The sequence below is a fragment of the Chlorocebus sabaeus genome, chromosome 2 (genome assembly GCF_047675955.1).
Source record: "Chlorocebus sabaeus isolate Y175 chromosome 2, mChlSab1.0.hap1, whole genome shotgun sequence".
In the NCBI taxonomy this organism is placed as follows: domain Eukaryota; kingdom Metazoa; phylum Chordata; class Mammalia; order Primates; family Cercopithecidae; genus Chlorocebus; species Chlorocebus sabaeus.
The window spans coordinates 26,992,573-27,011,493 of NC_132905.1; the positions used below are offsets into that span (position 1 = coordinate 26,992,573).

General features: G+C 44.4%; 1 protein-coding gene across 1 annotated transcript in view; it reads left to right on the plus strand.

The window, feature by feature from the left end:
- The window catches only part of MROH8 (maestro heat like repeat family member 8), an 87,786-nt gene that overhangs the window by 46,543 nt on the left and 22,322 nt on the right, over window positions 1-18,921 (plus strand). The window contains exons 12-17 of the mRNA XM_073006805.1: window positions 1,570-1,730; window positions 10,579-10,714; window positions 13,355-13,545; window positions 16,384-16,521; window positions 16,802-16,916; window positions 17,895-18,035. Coding sequence (XP_072862906.1) covers window positions 1,570-1,730; window positions 10,579-10,714; window positions 13,355-13,545; window positions 16,384-16,521; window positions 16,802-16,916; window positions 17,895-18,035 — 882 coding nt within the window. The remainder of the gene's footprint in view (window positions 1-1,569; window positions 1,731-10,578; window positions 10,715-13,354; window positions 13,546-16,383; window positions 16,522-16,801; window positions 16,917-17,894; window positions 18,036-18,921) is intronic.

The window sequence follows — 18,921 nt, forward strand, 5'->3', positions numbered from 1 at the left end:
AAAGATGCAAAAAGAATGACATTATACGAGCATGGTGAGATGGGCATTTGTATCAGTTGGGTGCTTTTAGCAGCAAAAAAGCCCAGCAGGTAGAAGCTTAGCCCAAGGATTTATTCTCTCACATAATAACAAGTCTGGACACAGAGTATTTTCCAAGATTAATTCAGTGATTCAACGGTGTTATCAAAGACCCAGGGGTTTCTTCATCCTTCTACCTTGTCTATTCATGTGGTCATAAGGTAGTTGGAGCAATTTTGGACTTTCTGAGCAGAGTAGACTATGTCCAAGAAGAAGAAAGATGTTGCCTTCCTTTTTATGTCTTTATTCAGGGAAGAGAATCTTTCCCCAAAACCTCAGTAAATTTACCCTGTGTTAGCCAGAATTTTTTTTTTTCTGGAGGCAGCATTTTGCTGTGTTGCTCAAGCTTGAGTGCAGTGGTGCAGTCTCGGCTCACTGTTACCTCCACCTCCCAGGTTGCTGTGATTCTTCCACCTCAGCCTCCCAAGTAGCTGGGATTATAGGCGCCTGCCATGACGCCCAGCTAATTTTTTGTATTTTTAGCAGAGATGGGGTTTCACCATGTTGGCAAGGCTGGTCTCAAACTCCTGACCTCAAGTGATCCGCCTGCCTCAGCCTCCCAGAGTACTGGGATTACCGCCATGAGACATGAGACACCGTGCCCAGCCTACTGGTGCTCATGATGGCCATTTTATATTAAGCGGTTGAGGTGTGCCTCTCTGAGAAGGTGACATTTCCACAGAGACAGGAACCCATGCATCTGTGGGTAGGAAGACTGGTCCAAGCAGAGAAATGGACCAAAGCCCAATGGCTCCGGTTTGCCTTACCTGAGCCTGATGGACATCTCTGGGAGGAAGATAGGTAAGGACTCCACTGCCATTCTCAAGAGTCACAGTGGAAAAAAGCCCAGCTTCCTTGCAACACTTTTATTAGTTTGTCTTGTTGTAAAATCAATACATCAATTATTGAGGAAAAATTAGAAAAAATACAGAAGCAAAAAATCTAATATTCTATCACTCAAAAATACAGTATTGACAGCTTTGATTATAAATCCTTCCAAATCCTTTACATATGTATACACACATACAGATGTATTTTAAGTGATTTTGATTATAAACTTTAAAAAATAATAAACAGTTTGTTTAAAAGTCACCCCCTAGGGGTTGGGTGCAGTGGCTCATACCTGTAATTCCAGCACTTTGGGAGGCCAAGGCAGGAGGATCACTTGAGCCCAGGAGTTCGAGACCAGCCTGGGCAACATAGAGAGACCTTGTCTCTACAAAAAATACAACAATGACCTGGGTGTGGTGATGTGTGCCTATAGTCCCAGCTACTCGGGAGGCGGAAGTGGGAGGATCATTTGAGGCCAGGGGCTCAAGGCTGCAGTGAGCTGTGTTTGTACTGCTGCATTCCAGGCTGGGCAACAGAGCAAGACCCTGTCTTTAAGAAGAAGTCACTCCCCTAGGACCTTTCAGAAATGGCCACAATATCCTCAATAGCCATCAGTGTCCTACAGGATTACAGTCTTAGTAATTTCTTTTTCCTCTTCAGGTGCCAGAAATTATGGGAGTTATCTGTGCCCAGTTATCCATAATCAGCCAGCCTAGAGTCCGCCAACAAATCATAAATACCGTGAGTTTATTTGCATCCAGACCCAAGTATACAGATATAGTGCTCAACTTCCTTCTGTGTCATCCAGTGCCATATAACAGGTAACAGAACCCCGTACAGCCTCTGGATTAAACTGGAGTATGTGACACAGCTATGGGTATTGTGAAAGATGGTTGCCCTAAAAAATCTAATGATTCTATTGTAGAGAAGACACGATATACATAAAGCTGGTGATATAAATCAGAATATACTACATAATCATCAGAAAAGAATCCCACAAATCCCAAATGAAGAACATTCTGTAAGATAATTGAACTGGACTCTTCAAAAAAGTTAACATCATGGAAGTAAAACTGGTGGTGAGGGAACTGTCCTAGATAAAAAGATACTCAAAAACATACCCAAATGCATTGTGTGACCTTGATTGGATCCTGGTTCAAAAACAAAAGCTATAAAGAAAGCTTGGAGAAAATTTAAATATGGACTCTATACTAGAATATTAAATTGGTGTAATTTTCTGGGCAGGCACAGTGGCTGACACCTGCAATCCCAGCACTTTGGGAGGCAGAAGTGGGCAGATCACTTAAGGCCAGGAGTTCAGGACCAGCCTGGCCAACATGGTGAATACAAAAAATACAAAATTTACTAAAAATACAAAATTTACCTGGGCATGGTGGCAGATGGCTCTCATCCCAGGTATTTGGGAGGCTGAGGCAGAAGAATCACTTGAACCCAGGAGGAGGAGGTTGCAGTGAGCCGAGATCACACCACTGCACTCCAGCCTGGGTGACAGAGTGAGACTCTGTCTCAGACAAACAAAAAAAATTAGTGTAATTTTCTTAGGTATGAAATACTATGGTTATACAGAAGGATGTCCTTATTCTTAGGAGATCAGATACTAAAGTTATTTAGGGGTAAAGTGTCATAATGTCTGCAACTCACTTGAGAATGATTTTGCCTAAAAATAAGGCAATAAATATATACATTTAAAAAGTAAATATGCATACATAAAGAAGACTGGAATCAGAGAAAGGATCAAACAGGATGGATTTTTTGTTTATTTTTGTGGGTACATAGTAGGTATAAAGATGGTATTTTTGACTAGTGTGTTTCACATTTGGAGGCACCCTGGAAATTTCCACAAAGATGCCTATGGAAGCGGTAGGAAGGCTTCAGAATAAAGTCCCATGCCCCCACCGCACTTTAACCAGAGCAACACCTTTTTTTGTCTGCTTTCTCTATTGTGATTCTGGGCAACTATTTTATTTAAGAAGAGATTTCCCTGCTTTAAACTATTTGAAAAGTATTATTTTAAGTGAATGGCTGTCACATAATATCTTGGTGTAGTGCTTACTATGTTCTCTAAACTGAACTAAATCGAATAACGGAATACTTTTACCCATCCAGAGAAAAAATTAATGCAGATTTTTTTTAAAGCTGGGCATGGTGGCACGCACCTGTAGTCCCAGCTACTCAGGAGCCTGAGGCAGGAAAATCACTTGAGCCCAGGAGTTTGGGGCCATAGTACATGATGATTGGACTTGTGAATAGTCACTGCACTCCAGCCTGGAGTAACAGTCTTACTTTTTTTTTTTTTTTTTTTAAAGAGACAGCGTCTCAATCATAACTCACTGCAGCCTTGAACTCCTGGGCTCAAGTGATCTTCCCACCTTAGCCGCCTGAGTAGCTGAGACTATAGGTGTGTACCACCACACTCAAGCTTTTTAAATTTTTAAAAATTTTTTTGAGCTTGCTTTTGTATATTTCTCTAACAAATTGTTCTTAAATGTTTGGTACTTGCTACAGCTTATCTGTACTCAACTCTTACTTAAAAATAAATCTTTCAGAGGCTGAAGTGGGTGGATCACTGAAGGTCAGGAGTTCCAGACCAGCCTGGCCAACATGGTGAAACCCCATCTCTACTAAAAAAAACACAAAACTTAGGCCAGGCACAGTGGCTCACGCTTGTAATCCCAGCACTTTGGGAGGCTGAGACGGGCGGATCACGAGGTCAGGAGATCGAGACCATCCTGGCTAACAGAGTGAAACCCCGTCTCTAGTAAAAACACAAAAAAATTAGCTGGGTGCAGTGGTGGGCACCTGTAGTCCCAGCTACTAGGGAGGCTGAGGCAGGAGAATGGTGTCAACCCAGGAGGCGGAGGTTGCAGTGAGTTGAGATCATGCCACTGCACTCCAGCCTGGGTGACTGAGTGAGACTCTGTCTCAAAAAAAAAAAAACAAAAAAAAAACCCCACAAAAATTAGCCTGGTGTGGTGGTGCGCACCTGTAATCCCAGCTACTTGGGAGGCTGAGGCAGGAGAATCTCTTGAACCTGGGAGGTGGAGGTTGCAGTGAGCCGAGATCGCGCCAGTGCACTCTAGCCTGGGAGACAGAGCAAGACTCTGTCTCTAAATAAATAAATAAATAAATAAATAAATAAATCTAAGTACAAAATATTAAATATATTTAGTTTTGTTTTTTGTTTGTTTTTTTTTGAGACAGAGTCTTTCTCTATCACCCAGGCTGCAATGTAGTGACACAGTCATAGTTCGCTGCAGCCTCAACCTTCCAGGCTCAAAGAATCTTCCCACCTCAGCCACTGGAGCAACTGGGACTACAGGCTCACACCACTAGGCCTAGCTAAATTTTTTATTTTTTGTGGTTTCTTGATGTTACCCAGACTGGTCTTGAACTTCTGGGCTCAAGTGATCCACCTGCCGCAGCCTCCCAAAGTGCTAGGGTGACAGACGTGAGCCACCGTGTGCTGCCCTATTTAATTTTTTTAAGTATACTTTTAGTGTTATTCTATTGCTTGTATTTGTTCTACCTCTGGGAGGACTTTGAGAACTGCTGTAGATCATATGCAAACTATGGAGTCTTTTAAAAATTTAACTGACTTTACTCAGGAAATGTTATTTGTTTATTTATTGTTTTGAGATGGAGTCTTGCTCTGTCGCCCAGACTGGAGTGCAGTGGCGTGATCTCGGCTTGCTGCAAGCTCTGCCTCCTGGGTTCACGCCATTCTCCTGCCTCAGCCTCCCGCGTAGCTGGGACTACAGGCGCCTGCCACCACGCCTGGCTAATTTTTTATATTTTTAGTAGAGACGGGGTCTCACCGTGGTCTCGATCTCCTGACCTCGTGATCTGCCCTCCTCGACCTCCCAGAGTGCTGGGATTACAGGCATGAGCCACCGTGCCCAGCCAGGAAATGTTATTCTGATTATATTTTTGTCATTTACTTGAAGTTCATTATGTCACAGGGGAGCAGTGACTGGGCCGGTGGCGCTCGGGTAAAAGAATTTACCAGGACAGTTGTCGGTAGAGGAAGGCAGATTTATTAGAGAAAGTAGGAAAATAACGGTGCCAGAGAGACAACGGGCAGCCTGCAAAAGAGAAGCCAACTGCCAGGAGACAAAGGCTTGGTGGAGATTTTACAGCATAGTGTTCATGCTGTGTGTTGAAGAGGGCCTTGTGCAGTATAGATAATGCCAAGTTGCAATGAGCTAGTTTGCAGGTGTCTGGCGATAGTTGGGCAGAGGAAGATGGTGAGTTAATTGTGCAGAAGGGCCGTGTCCTAGACCATGAAGAAAGGCAGACTTACGTTTATCTGCTTTTTCTTTTTACTTTCCCCTGCTCCTACCAGCCTGGCTTCCTTTCCCTAGTTACTAGGACTCCACACATTAGTGGATTTACATATAGATTGGGGTGATTGTTCTTAGGAGACTACCTAAAGCATCAACTATGTGCAAGGTGCTATTAGGCCCTATAAGTAATGGACAGGACATGCACCCCGCCCTTAAGCAGCACCATCTGGTAGCCACGTAGATGCATAAGTATTCTAAAGCTAAGTAGGGAGTTCTGTGGAAGCCCCTAGGTCGGGACTTAATTAAACGAAGGGTCAGGAAATGATTTCTGAAAGCAGAGCTGCCCCCAAGCTGATGAAAGCTGAAAGCCAGATGCAGGTCAAAGTGGCTGGAGAGAAAAGTGGATAGTAAGAAGGGCTCAGATACCAGGGATCTTTTTGCAGTGATGGAAATGTTCTAAAATTGGATTGTCGTCATGGTTGCACAACTTTGCAAATTTACTAAAAGTCAGTGAGTTGTATACTTAAGACAGTATTCACTAATTATTTTTTCATTTTCTATAGTAATAGAATCCGTGAACTTTAGTTGGGTATTTGAAATACTCTTATTTCCTAGATGTTTTGCATATAGGTGTGACCGTTTGTCTAAATTCTGGATGCAAATTGAAGTAGTACATGCAACCTATGACAAATAACCTTAAAGGGAGAGAGTGGGCTCATCATCTTTCTTCTTCCTGCCACCTGGAAAGTGATGTGATGGCTAGAGCTGAAGCATGTTGGCCAGGATGGTCTCAATCTCCTGACCTCGTGATCCGCCCGTTTCGGCCTCCCAAAGTGCTGGGATTTCAGATGCAAGCTACCATGCCCAGCCACTAAAGCTGCTTTTAAAAAGTGGTCAGAAGTTAGTAGCGATAGATTGGGACCAACTAAGAATTGGGATAGTGAACTTGATATTACGGGAGTTGGGAAGCCACTGAAGAACTTTAGTTAAGGGACTTACATCATCAGATGTGGATTTTTAGTGTGACTCTGGTGGAGATGGATTAGAGCCTGTTCTGCCAGATAGGAAGAAGGACAGGCAGTGAAGCAGTTGCACCTTTTCAGGCAAAAGATGATGATGCCCTGATTAGGGCATGCCTCCAGAGATGGAGAGGAGGAGGGAGTAAAGAAACAGGAGCATTGGCCAGACGCCATGGCTCACACCTGTAATCCTAGCACTTTGGGAGGCCAAGGCGAGTGGATCACCTGAGGTCAGGAGTGCGAGATCATTCTGGCCAACATGGCGAACCCCGTCTCTACTAAAAGTAAAAAAATTAGCCAGGCTTGGTGGCATGTGCCTGTAATCCCAGCTACTCTGCAGGCTGAGGCAGGAGAATTGCTTGAACCCGGGAGGCGGAGGTTGCAGTGAGCTAAGATCGCACCACTTCACTCCAGCCTGGGCGACAGAGCGAAACTCTGTTTCAAAAAAAAAAAAGAAAAAGACAAAAGGAAATAAGAGCATCTGTAGGCAGACCTTGATTGAATCAGAAAGGAATGGCAGGGAGGAAGAAGGCATTCAGGCTAACTCCCCACTCCTCAGTTTTTGACTTTGGAGGCCAAGTTAATGGTGATATCATTTACTGACTCAGGAATTACACTACATTTTCACCACTGACTGTTTCTCTATGGGACATGAAATACTTTGAGGAACTCAGTTCACTACTGCAGGACCAAACAAAGAAGTCATAGAGTGCATATGTGACATATGTCCCTCATACTACCCTGGTGCAGTGCTCTGTCCCAGCACTCCACCAGAAGAGACAAGAGGCTGTTTCCCTTTCTATTCTGTAAGGACGCTACAACAAGATATTTGTTCTTAAAGATGTAGGCTTCTTCGGTCTCCTAGCGCAGTGTTTGTTAAAGTGTCTGAAACACTGCCTCAGAATCCCCTATGAAGCTTGTTTAAAAAAAAAAGAAATGCATCTTCTGACGAGGTATGGTGGCTCATACCTGTAATCCTAGCACTTTAGGAGGTTGAGGTGGGTAGATGGCCTGAGCCCAAGAGTTCAAGACCAGCCTGAGCAATATGGTGAAACCCTGTCTCTACAGAAAGTGCAAAATTAGCCAGTTGTGGTGGCACACCCCTGTAGTTCCAAATACTCAGGAGGCAGAGGTGGGAGAATTACCTGAGCCCGGGAAATTGAGACTGCAGTGAGCTATGATCATGCCACTGCACTCCAACCTGAGTGTCAGAGTAAAACCCTGTCTCAAAGAAAAAAAGCATTTTCCAAGACCCTACATCAGACCTACTGTATTAGTCAGGACTCTTGGTTGGAGGTAGCAGAAACTGAGCTCACACTACCTTAAGGAATTGTAGAGGCTTATATTACAGCAAAGTCCAAGGGTCTGTCATCAGGATTGAATCCCGAGACTCAGTTTTCATCAGGGCTCCATTAATCTCTCAGATGGACTTGCACTAAAGGTGGCAAAAATGGTTACCATCAGCTCAAAACTGCAGTGGAAAGGGGGTGTCATTTCCTTTTTAGCTCTGACAGATGTCCCGGGCAGGACTCTGGTTAACCTGGCTTGGAGTCAGCTCCCACCAAACTACACAAACCAAATAGGATTATTATTAAGGATCTTGAAAAGGTAGTTTCCCAGAGGGATGATGGGCAAACAAAACCCATGTCACAACTACAGAATCGGAATCACTGGAGGTGGGAAGATTTTTTCCGTATTTTAAACAAACTCTCCAGGTGTTTCTCGCATTGAAATTCGTGAACCATTGGCTTAAAGGCTGTGCGCTTTCTAAATTCAAATGCATTTTCAGCACACTTAAAATGTGCGGCAAACCAAAAGCATTTTGCACCACTTCTCTCACAGTAAACAGCTTCTCAAAGCACTTCGTTTACTCCCTCAGGAATTCAGAGAAAATAACCAAGGGTAAGTAAACATGGGAATTTCTTTATGTCATCCCAGATCAATGTTCCTGTTCTGCCATCTCATCATTCTGCAGCTGTGAGCTTTTTCAGCATCCTATATTGCCTTTCTGGCCTTTTCTTTAGGAGTTCTTTGGGACCTTCTTACTTTGTTTTATTAACAAATTAGAATCACTGAGGTGAGGAGTGAAATGTTGGGATAGTCTTTAAGCCTCTCAAGTTTTAGGATGATTCTCACAGTTGGAAGACCATACTTTTTTTTCTTTCTTTTTCTTTTCTTTTCTTTTTTTTCCCCCCGAGTCTCACCCTGCCACCCAGGCTGGAGTGCAGTGGTATGATTTTGTCTCACCTCAGTCTCTGCCTCCTGGGTTCAAATGATCCTCCCACCTCAGCCTCCTGAGTAGCTGGGACTGCAGGCACACACCACCACACCTGGCTAATTTTACTTTTTTTGTAGAGACAGGGTTTCGCCATGTTTCCCAGGCTGCTCTTGAACTCCTGGGCTCAAGCAATCCTCCCTTCTCAGCCTCCCAAAGTGCTGGGATTACAGGATTATAGGCCACCACATCTGGCCTGGAAGTTCACACTTTAAAAACTTACTCTAGCGTACAAAGATGCCTAAGTAGATTCTGAAAATACAAGAATGAATTAAAAGCATGAGTAACTCCCAATTTTCTTCCCACTGTAAGTATGTTCTTCCACAATGTTTATGTAACTCTCAGGTCCTACATTTGAATCAATGACAGAGAAGTTATTACATATTATTTTTCTTTAGAAGCTATCTCTTCTAAGCAGGATCGAAGCTTTATTTCAAAGATTAACTTTAGCCAAAATTTGAGGACCACAGACGAGATTGAATACATGTGTCTGTAATGCCTTCTATGAACCTGGCATTGTGCAAGTCCCTGAGGAATTCCTAGAAGAAGAGCCAGAAAGAATCCTTTCCTTCAGAGGGAACAGATACACACATAAAGAACTGATGATAGCACACATAAGATTGAAGCGACCTCTAAGAAAAAGAAATTTTTTAAGTGCTATGAGAACTCTTATGAAAGACATGGTGAAGAAGCAAACAAGGATTCCTAGGAGACGTGATGCTGGAGCTGGACCTTGAAGGGTTTTGATGGGTAGAGAAGAGTTTTGGAAAGAGTCTTCCAGTTTAAGAAAGTGACATAAGGGTCGGGTACGGTGGCTCATGCCTATAATCCCAGCACTTTGGGAGGCCGAGGCGGGTGGATCGCTTGAGCCCAGGAGTTGAAGACCAGCCTGGGCAACATGGCGAGACCCCGTCTCTGCAAAAACAAATTTAAAAATTAGCCAGGTATGGTGGCACATGCTTGTGGTCCCAGCTATTCGGGTGGCTGAGGCAGGAGGATTGCTTGAGCCCAGGAGTTCAAGGCTGCAGTGAGCTGTGTATGGCACCACTGCACTCCAGCCCAGGTGACAGAGTGAGACCCTGTCTTTAAAAAAAAAAAAAAAAAGACCCTGTCTTTAAAAAAAAATAAGCAAAGCTATAGGGTTTTCAAAGTTTGAGTTTTATTAGGTAAAGGTGAATGGTCTGGATGGTTTGAGCACAGAGTATGTGATGGGGAAGTGGTGGGGCTGAAAAGTTAAGTCAGGACCAGGTTATGAATGGCCTTGAAGTCCATGCTGAGGCGATGGGAACTCGATTCGATAAAACCTGGGGGGTTTGGGGGTGGGGGGCAAGGGGAGGGAGACCATCAGGACAAATACCTAATGCGTGTGGGCTTAACACCTAGATGACGGGTTGATGGGTGTAGCAAACCACCATGGCACATGGATACCTATGTAACAAACCTGCACATTCTGCACATGTATCCCGGAACTTAAAGTAAAATTTAAAAAATTGGCTGGGTGCAGTGGCTCAGCCTGTAATCCCAGCACTTTGGGAGGCCAGGGTGGGCAGATCACTTGAGGTCAGGAGTTCGAGACCAGCCTGGCCAACATGGCGGCACCTTAGCTCTACTAAAAATACAAAAATTAGCCGGGCTGGTGGCAGGCACCTGTAATCCCAGCTACTCGGGAGACTGAAGCAAGGAAATTGACTGAACCCAGGAAACAGAGGTTGCAGTGAGATGAGATTGTGCCACTGACTCCAGCCTGAGTGACACAGCAAGACTCCACGTCAAAATAATAAGAATAATAAAATTAAAAAAAAAAAAGTAAATAAAAGAAAATACGGAGCAATAGGAATCCTACTCTGCTTGTTGGCAAATAATGGATACAACCACTTTTTTTTTTGGTTTTTTTTTTTTTGGTAGGGGACAGAGTCTCACAAGAAGGAATCAAAAAAACCTGGGGAGTTACTGTTATGAAATCAAAATCAGTCTTTTGACACCCTGAAGAACTGAGTAGAGAGGAGAACCTCTTGTAGATTGCATGGAATCAGCCTTTCTCCTGAACCCTCTTGCTCTTTGGGATTTCCAGGCACCTGGCTGAGGTGTGGAGAATGCTGGCGGTGGAGCTTCCTAACCCGACCTGGATTCTGTGGAGTCTCCTGAGGAAGCTGCAGGAATGCCATAATGAGCCCACGCAGGAGAAGATGGCATATGTGGCTGTGGCTGTAAGCCCTTGAGCTCTGCCCCTCTAATGTCAGCCCCTCCCAGGATGACTGACCCCACACCCCAGTGGAGAGTGTTCCTTTTGGTCCCTCTCAAAGCCTGCATCTGTCATCCATTTATAAGTCTACAGTGTTTCTGCCAAGAGATTGACATGGAGGGAGCTGGGGAAAGTGAAGGAGTCAGAATGCTTTAATACAAACTTGTCCAACCTGCCTTTTTTTGTTTTTGTTCTGTTTGGTTTTGTTTTAGGCTTTTGACAGCCTGAAGCCATGGTGTTTAATTTCTGTCTCTAGTGATAAGCAGAAAAGAGGGATGAGGAAGGGGCTTTGTTGGCCCAACCAGAAACAGAAATTAAGAACCCATGACTGTCATCTCTCCCTTGGAAACTCCCTGGTTTAATATGTTTAAAACATTCCTTCCCTCATATTCTAAAAAATATGTATCATCATAGTTAAAGCACAATGCAAACTTGTGGGAAAAAAAACTTCAAATATTGTAGAACTGTATAAAACAAAGTGCAGACCAGATGCAGTGGCTCATGCCTATAATCCTAACACTTTGGGAGACCAAGGCAGGTAGATCACCTGAGGTCAGGAGTTCAAGACCAGCCTGGCCAATATGGTGAAACCCCATCTCTACTAAAATACAAAAATTAGCCGGGTATAGTGGTGCTCACCTGTAATCCCAGCTATTCAAGAGGCTGAGGCAGGAAAATTGCTTGAACCTGGGAGGCAGAGGTTGCAGTGAGCCAAGATTGCATGCTACCACACTCCAGCCTGGGCAACAGAGTGAGACACCGTCTCAAAAAACAAACAAACAAAAAAAAAACACCAGGCACAGTGACTCTCACCTGTAATTCCAGCACTTTGGGAGGCCAAGGCGGGCCGATCACTTGAGGTCAGGAGTTTGAGACCAACCTGACCCCAACATGATGCAACCCCATCACTACTTAAAATACAAAAATTAGCCAGGCATGGTGGCGGCCACCTGTAATCCCAGCTACTCAGGAGATTAAGGCAGGAGAATTACTTGAGCCCGGGAGGCAGAGGTTGCAGTGAGCCGAGATCATGCCACTGTACTCCAGCCTGGGTGACAGAGCGAGACTCTGTCTCAAAAAAAAAAAAAAGAAAGAAAGAAAGAAAGAAAGTGCAGATCTCCCTGAGCAGAGGTTGGCCAGCTTTCTGTAAAAGACCAGATGGTAAGTATTTTAAGCTTTGCAGGCCCCATATAGTCTCTGTCACATATTCTTTGGATTTTTTTTAAACAATCCTTTTTTTAAAAAGTGTAAAAACCTTTCTTAGCTCATATCTGTAACAATCTCCCTAAAAATGAACTTTCCAGAAGTCTTTATACATATATAAACTTTTGGTGTATCTATTTGGTATACATTTTTTCCTTTTAAATACTTTATTTTTTAGAGCAGTTTTAAGTTCACAGAAAAACTGAGCAGACAGTACGGCGTTCCCATAAACCTTCTGCCTCCACACACACACACAGCCTGCTCCACTATCAACATTTACTTTTTACTTTATTTTCTCCCCGACCAGTTTATGGTTCAGCTTTCTGTGCTCTCCATTATTGTTGTTCTTCTTTTTGAGACAGGGTCTCACTCTGTTGCCCAGGCTGGACTGCAGTGGCATGATCTCAGCTCACTGCAACCTGTTCTTCCTGGGTTCAAGCGATCCTCCCACATCAGCCTCCCTGAGTAGCTGGGAATACAAGAGAGTGTCACCATGCCTGGTTAATTTTTGTATTTTTTGGTAGAGACAGGGATTTCCCATGTTGCCCTATCTGGTCTCGAACTCCTGGGCTCAAACAATCCTCCTGCCTCAGCCTCCCAAAATGCTGAGATTACAGATGTGAGCCACCACACCCAGCCTTGTATATGTTTTTAATTGGCCATTTATATTTCTTTTATGACTTGTTTGTTCATTTCCTGTACACCAGTCCTTCTCAGATTTAATATGCACACAAACCGCAATCACTTGGGGATATTATTAAAATGCAGGTTCTGATGTGGAAGGTCTGGGATGGGGCTTGAGATTCTCCCTTTTTAACCAGCTCCCAGGTGATGACAGTGCTACTGGTACGTGGCCTACCCTTTGACCAATAAGCCTTTACTTTTTTTCACTGCTATGTAAGAGCATTTTATATAGTAAGAATAATATATTGATACAAATACTTCTCCAGGTTGTTGTCATCTAACTCTTTTTCTTTTTTTTGAGACGGGGTCTCACTCTGTCACCCAAACTGGAGTGCACAGTCTTGGCTCACTGCAACCTCCACCTCTCAGGTTTAAGCGATTCTCCTGCCTCTGCCTCCGGAGTAGCTGGGATTACAGGCATGAGCCACCACACCTGGCTAATTTTTCTGTATTTTTAGAGATGGGGTTTCACTATGTTGACCAAGCTGGTCTCAAACTCCTGACCTAAGGTGATCCACCCACCTTGGCCTCCCACAGTGCTGGGATTACAGGCATGAGCCACTGCACCTGGCCTGTTGTCATCTAACTTTATGGTAAATGTTGCCCTGGCTTTGTATTTGTATGTAGTCAAATATGTTAATAATTTCCTTCATGACTTCATGACTTCTGTATTTCAAAATGGCAGGTGCTTAGTTCCTCTCTGTCTTTTCCACCATAGGCAACAGATGCCCTTTATGAGGTGTTTTTGGGAAACAGACTTCAAGCAGCTACATTCCGACTCTTTCCTCAGCTTCTCATGACACTCCTCATCCAGATTCATCATAGCATCGGCCTCACCATGTCTGATGTCGACATCCCAAGTGGCCTGTACACAGAACAGAAAGTATCTTCAGAGGTCACCCCTTTGTGGTACTGCCCATCATTATTTCATTGACATTAAGTAACACATACTAAGCACTGGGCACTGTGGTGAACACAGGGATAGCCAAGATGTAGTTCTAACTGGAGGGGAGCTTACAACATTCAATCCTCATGAGCCATCAAGATGAAATGCCCAGGAATCATTCTGAGCTTTCATTGGTTATCTTTGGTTTTATTAGTAACAAGGTAAATTTGGCTATCTGGGTTATATCTGGGTTAGCCAAATGTGGTATTTTGTTAACCCTTTCCTAACAAATCAAGTAGAGATGGAAACAAAACAGCCTAAACCTACCTCCAAAACTGATCCACCAGGCAGTGATTTTTTTTTTTTTTTTTTTTTTTTTTTTTGTGGAGATGGAGTCTTGCTCAGTCGCCCAGGCTGGAGTGCAGTGGCATGATCTCAGCTCACTGCAAGCTCCACCTCCGGGGTTCACACCATTCTCCTGCCTCAGCCTCCTGAGTCGCTGGGACTACAGGCACCCGCCACCACGCCCAGCTAATTTTTTGTAGTTTTAGTAGAGACGGGGTTTCACCTTGTTAGCCAGAATGGTCTCAATCTCCTGACCTCGTGATCCACCCATCTTGGCCTCCCAAAGTGCTGGGATTATAGGCGTGAGCCACCGTGCCCAACCGGAGAGAGATTTTTAAGTTCCATTAGAGTCTCAGTAGAAATTTCTTAGTGTTGTTGGTCGGGTGTGGTGGCTCACGCCTGTAATCCCAGCACTTTGGGAGGCTGAGGCAGGTGGATCACCTGAGGTCAAGAGTTTGAGACCAGCCTGGCCAACATGGTGAAACCCTGTCTCTACTAAAAATACAAAACTTAGCTGAGCGTAGTGGCACATTCCTGTAATCCCAGCTACTCAGGAGGCTGAGGCAGGAGAATCACTTGAACCAGGGAGACAGAGATTGCAGTGAGCTGAGATCACGCCATTGTACTCCAGCCTGGGCAACAGAGCGAGATTCTGTCTAAAAAAATAATAATAATGATAAAGAAGTTTTTTAGTGTTGCTATGGTACATGGATTTCTTTCAGAGAAAGTACTATAATGTGACATATTTAAGAACACCAGACTAAGTCAGTAGACCTGAGTTCTAGTGCAGTTCTCATTCATCCATTCAACTAGTTCTATACCCTGAGCAAATCTATTGTTTTGTGCCTCCGTTTCCTTATCTATAAATGAAAAGGTCAGGCAAGGTGATCTTGAAGGACCCTTCCAGCTTTAATTATTATTTTGTTTTATTTTTTGAGACAAGGTCTCTGTCTGTCACCCAGGCTGGAGTGCAGTGGCATGATCATGGCTCACTGCAGCCTCAACATCCTGGGTTCACGTGATCCTCCCACCTCAGCCTCCTGCGTAGCTGAACCACAGTTGCCTGCCACCATGCCCAGCTAATTATTTTTATTTTTTGTAGAGAAGGGGTCTCACTGTGTTGCTCAGGCTCCTTCCAGCTTTAAGATTCTCTGATGCTAGGTATGGGATAACAGTTCAGTAAGTAGCTTTTAAAGACAGTGGATGGCCAGGCACAATGGCTCATTCCTGTAATCCCAGCACTTTGGGAGGCCAAGGCAGGAGGATCATTTGAAGCTAGGAGTTTAAGAACAGCCTAGGCAACAGGGCAAGACCCTGTCTCTACAAAAAATTTTTAGGCTGGGTGCAGTGGCCCACATGTGTAATTCCAACACTTTGGGAGTCTGAGACAGGAGGACTACTTGAGCTCAGGAGTTCAGGACCAGCCTGGGCAACGTGGTGAAACCCTGTCTCTACAAAAATTAGCCAAGCATGTTGGCACACACTTGTGGTCCCAACTACTCGGGAGGCTGAGGTGGGAAGATTGCTTGAGCCTAGGAGATTGAGACTGCAGTGAGGAGAAATCACGCCACTGCACTCCAACCTAGGCGACAGAACCAGACCCTGTCTCAAAACAATGTTTTTTCTTAAATTATCAGAGCCAGATGGCACGTGCCTGTAATTACAGCTACTCTGGATGCTGAGGCAGGAGGATCACTTGAGCCCAGGAGCTCAAGGCTGCAGTGAGCCACGATGGCACCCTTGCCCTCCAGTTTGGGTGACAGAACAAGACCCTGTCTCAATAAATAAATAATAAAAATAGTGGAGATAAATTGTGTGGGGTAAATTGTATCTCAGTAAAACTTAAAAAAAAAAAAGCAGTGTGTGTCTGTTTAGCATCCCAGATAATTTCTTTTATCATAGATTTCCTTCTAAACTCCTGGGGAAATGAGACCTAGTTAGATTTCTTTATGCTGAGATCTTGTGTAAAGGGCCTTACAAGTTATTAGAGCATTAAGACTCTTTTGGTCTCCCTACTGCACTTGACTAGTCTTGAAAGTAGGCCGGGCGTGGTGGCTCATGCCTGTAATTCCAACACTTTGGGAGGCCGAGACGGGCATATCATCTGTGGTCAGGAGTTTGAGACCAGCCTGACCAACATGGTGAAACCCCTTCTTTACTAAAAATACAAAAATTAGCTGGGTGTGGTGGCGCGCGCCTATAATCCCAGCTACTCAGGATGCTGAGGCAGGAGAATTGCTTGAACCAGGGAGGCAGAGGTTGCAGCCAGCCACGATCTCACCACTGCACTCCTGCCTGGGCAACAGAGCAAGCCTCCGTCTCAAAACAAAAAAAAAAAAAGAAGAAGAAGAAAGTAAAAGAAAAAAGAGAAGAGTCTTTTGGGCAGTCTGGGAAGGAGAGAATTACAGTCCAGCAGTTGTCAATGCATGGCCCTCCTCTGTGAGAATGGGGTGATTGTGTGCTGGGCAGTTGGAGGGACCTACTTAAATCACCCACGGTGTTTTTGTTTGATTTAGCTTTGCCATGCAGGCTACAAAGACTCTCCTCCTCAGAACATGCTGCTTGCAGGAATTCAACATCATGGAAAAGAATAAAGGATGGGCTCTCCTGGGAGGAAAAGATGGCCATCTTCAGGGAGTATTTCTGCTTGCCAAGTGAGGCTTCCTTGTCATGCATACACCCACCTGTTCTAAATCAGCATTGTTTTGGGTATTTATTTCCCTTCTAGTTATCACAGCAACTAAGGTTGAATAACCTCCTTATAAGAGGGTGAGCAAATATCCATAATGCTAGGCAAATTTTTCAGAGGTCCTGGCCCTACCATATACTGTCCTGTAGTTGGGCAAGAACTTCCAGAGGGTCCCCAGCCCTGAGGCAATGCCCTCCGGATGGGAGCATATCTGAGAGTCATTCTGTTGGTGTTGTGTTTTGCAGCGCATTGCTGGAAAGAAATTGTCTCCTTGCACAGAAGGTCATGTACTTATTAGGGCCTTTTCTTAACCGAGGGAATGATAAACATAAACTCACATCTGCAGGCTTTTTTGTGGAGGTAAGACTCATCCTTTAGAAGCTGGATTCAGGAAGCTTACGAAGCAGCAATCCCTGCCTTCCTAGGCTACTTCGAGTTAGTGGCATGTTGGGTTCTGTTTCAAGAGTAAGATAGAAATAATTTTCAGATTCGGCCGGGCGCGGTGGCTCAAGCCTGTAATCCCAGCACTTTGGGAGGCCGAGACGGGCGGATCACAAGGTCAGGAGATCGAGACCATCCTGGCTAGCACGGTGAAACCCCGTCTCTACTAAAAAATACAAAAAAACTAGCCGGGCGAGGTGGCGGCGCCTGTAGTCCCAGCTACTCGGGAGGCTGAGGCAGGAGAATGGCGTAAACCCGGGAGGCGGAGCTTGCAGTGAGCTGAGATCCGGCCACTGCACTCCAGCCTGGGCGACAGAGTGGGACTCCGTCTCAAAAAAAAAAAAAAAAGAAAAAAAAGAAATAATTTTCAGATTCAAGGCTGGGCGCGGTGGCTCACGCCTGTAATCCCAGCACTTTGGGAGGCTGAAGCAGGCAGATCACCTGAGTTCAGGAGTTCAAAACTAACCTGGCCAACATGGTGACACCCTGTACTAAAAATACAAAATAATTAGCTGGGCTTGATGACAGGCTCCTGTAATCTCAGCTACTCGGGAGGCTGAGGCACGAGAATCGCTTGAACCCAGGAGGCAGAGGTTGCAGTAAGCCAAGATCACACCACTGCACTCCAGCCTGGGCAACAGAGTGAGACTCCATCTCAGAAAAACAAAACAAAAAACTACAAAAAAGAAAGAATTTTCAGATTCAAGCGTCTTGAAATTCTTCTTTCCACACATGCATAATTCAGTATTCCTCGTGTACCTATAGGGTAAATAAATATCCTGTATGTTCTGTATTGTAGAGATTTAAAAGGAAAATATATACTTTAGCATTGGTGGGAAGGTAGTTCCCCACATGAAAGAAAGATAATTTTTTTGGTTGATCTCTGGGTTCTTTCAGCTTCTCCGGAGTCCAGTGGCCAAGAGACTGCCCAGCATATACTCTGTTGCCCGCTGTAAAGACTGGCTACAAGATGGAAATCATCTCTTCAGAATTATCGGCCTGAGGGGACTGTATAATCTTCTTGGACACCAGGAGATGGTAGGAGGGGCCCCCAGACCATGGATTCTTTTCTTTTCTTCTTTTCTTTTCTTTTCTTTTCTTTTCTTTTCTTTTCTTTTCTTTCTTTCTTGCTTGCTTTCTTGCTTTCTTTCTCTTTCTCTTTTTCTTCCTTCCTTTCTTTCTTTGCTTTCTTTTTCTTTCTTTCCTTCCTTTCTTCCTTTCCTTCTCTTTCTTTTCTTTCTTTTCTCTCTTTCTTTCTTTCTTTCTCTCATTCTCTCTTTCCCTCTTTCTTCTTTCTTTTCTTCTTTTTTTTTTTTTTCTTTTTTTGAGATAGGGTCTTGCTTTGTTGTGCAGGCTGGAGTTCAGTGACACCATCTCTGCACACTACAGCTTCAACCTCCTGGGCTCAAGTGATCCTCCTGCCTCAGCCTCCTGAGTAGCAAGGACCACAGGCACATGCCACTATGCCCAGCTGATTTTTAAAATTTTGATAGAGACAGAGTTTCACCGTGTTGCCAGGGCTGCTCTCAAACTCCTGGGCTCAAGTGATCTGCCTACCTCGGCCTCCCAAAATATTGGGATTACAGGTGTGAGCCACAGCTCCTGGCCTAGACCACTGATTCCTAAGATACAAATAAATCACCCAAAACAGTACCTAAGAAACTGAAAACAGCTGAGGACAGTTGGGTAGCCTGGGGACAGGAGTAGGTGGGAGAGGGTCTTTTTGCCTGCACGTCCTTTTGTATCATTTAAAATTGTATGCCTAAGAAATAGGCAAGTAGTGTCTATTTAAAAAGTAATGAAATTGGCCGGGCACGATGGCTCACGCCTGTAATCACAGCACTTTGGGAAGCCGCGGCAGGTGGATCACGTGGTGAGGAGTTTGAGACTAGCCCGGCCAACATGGTGAAACCCCATCTCTACT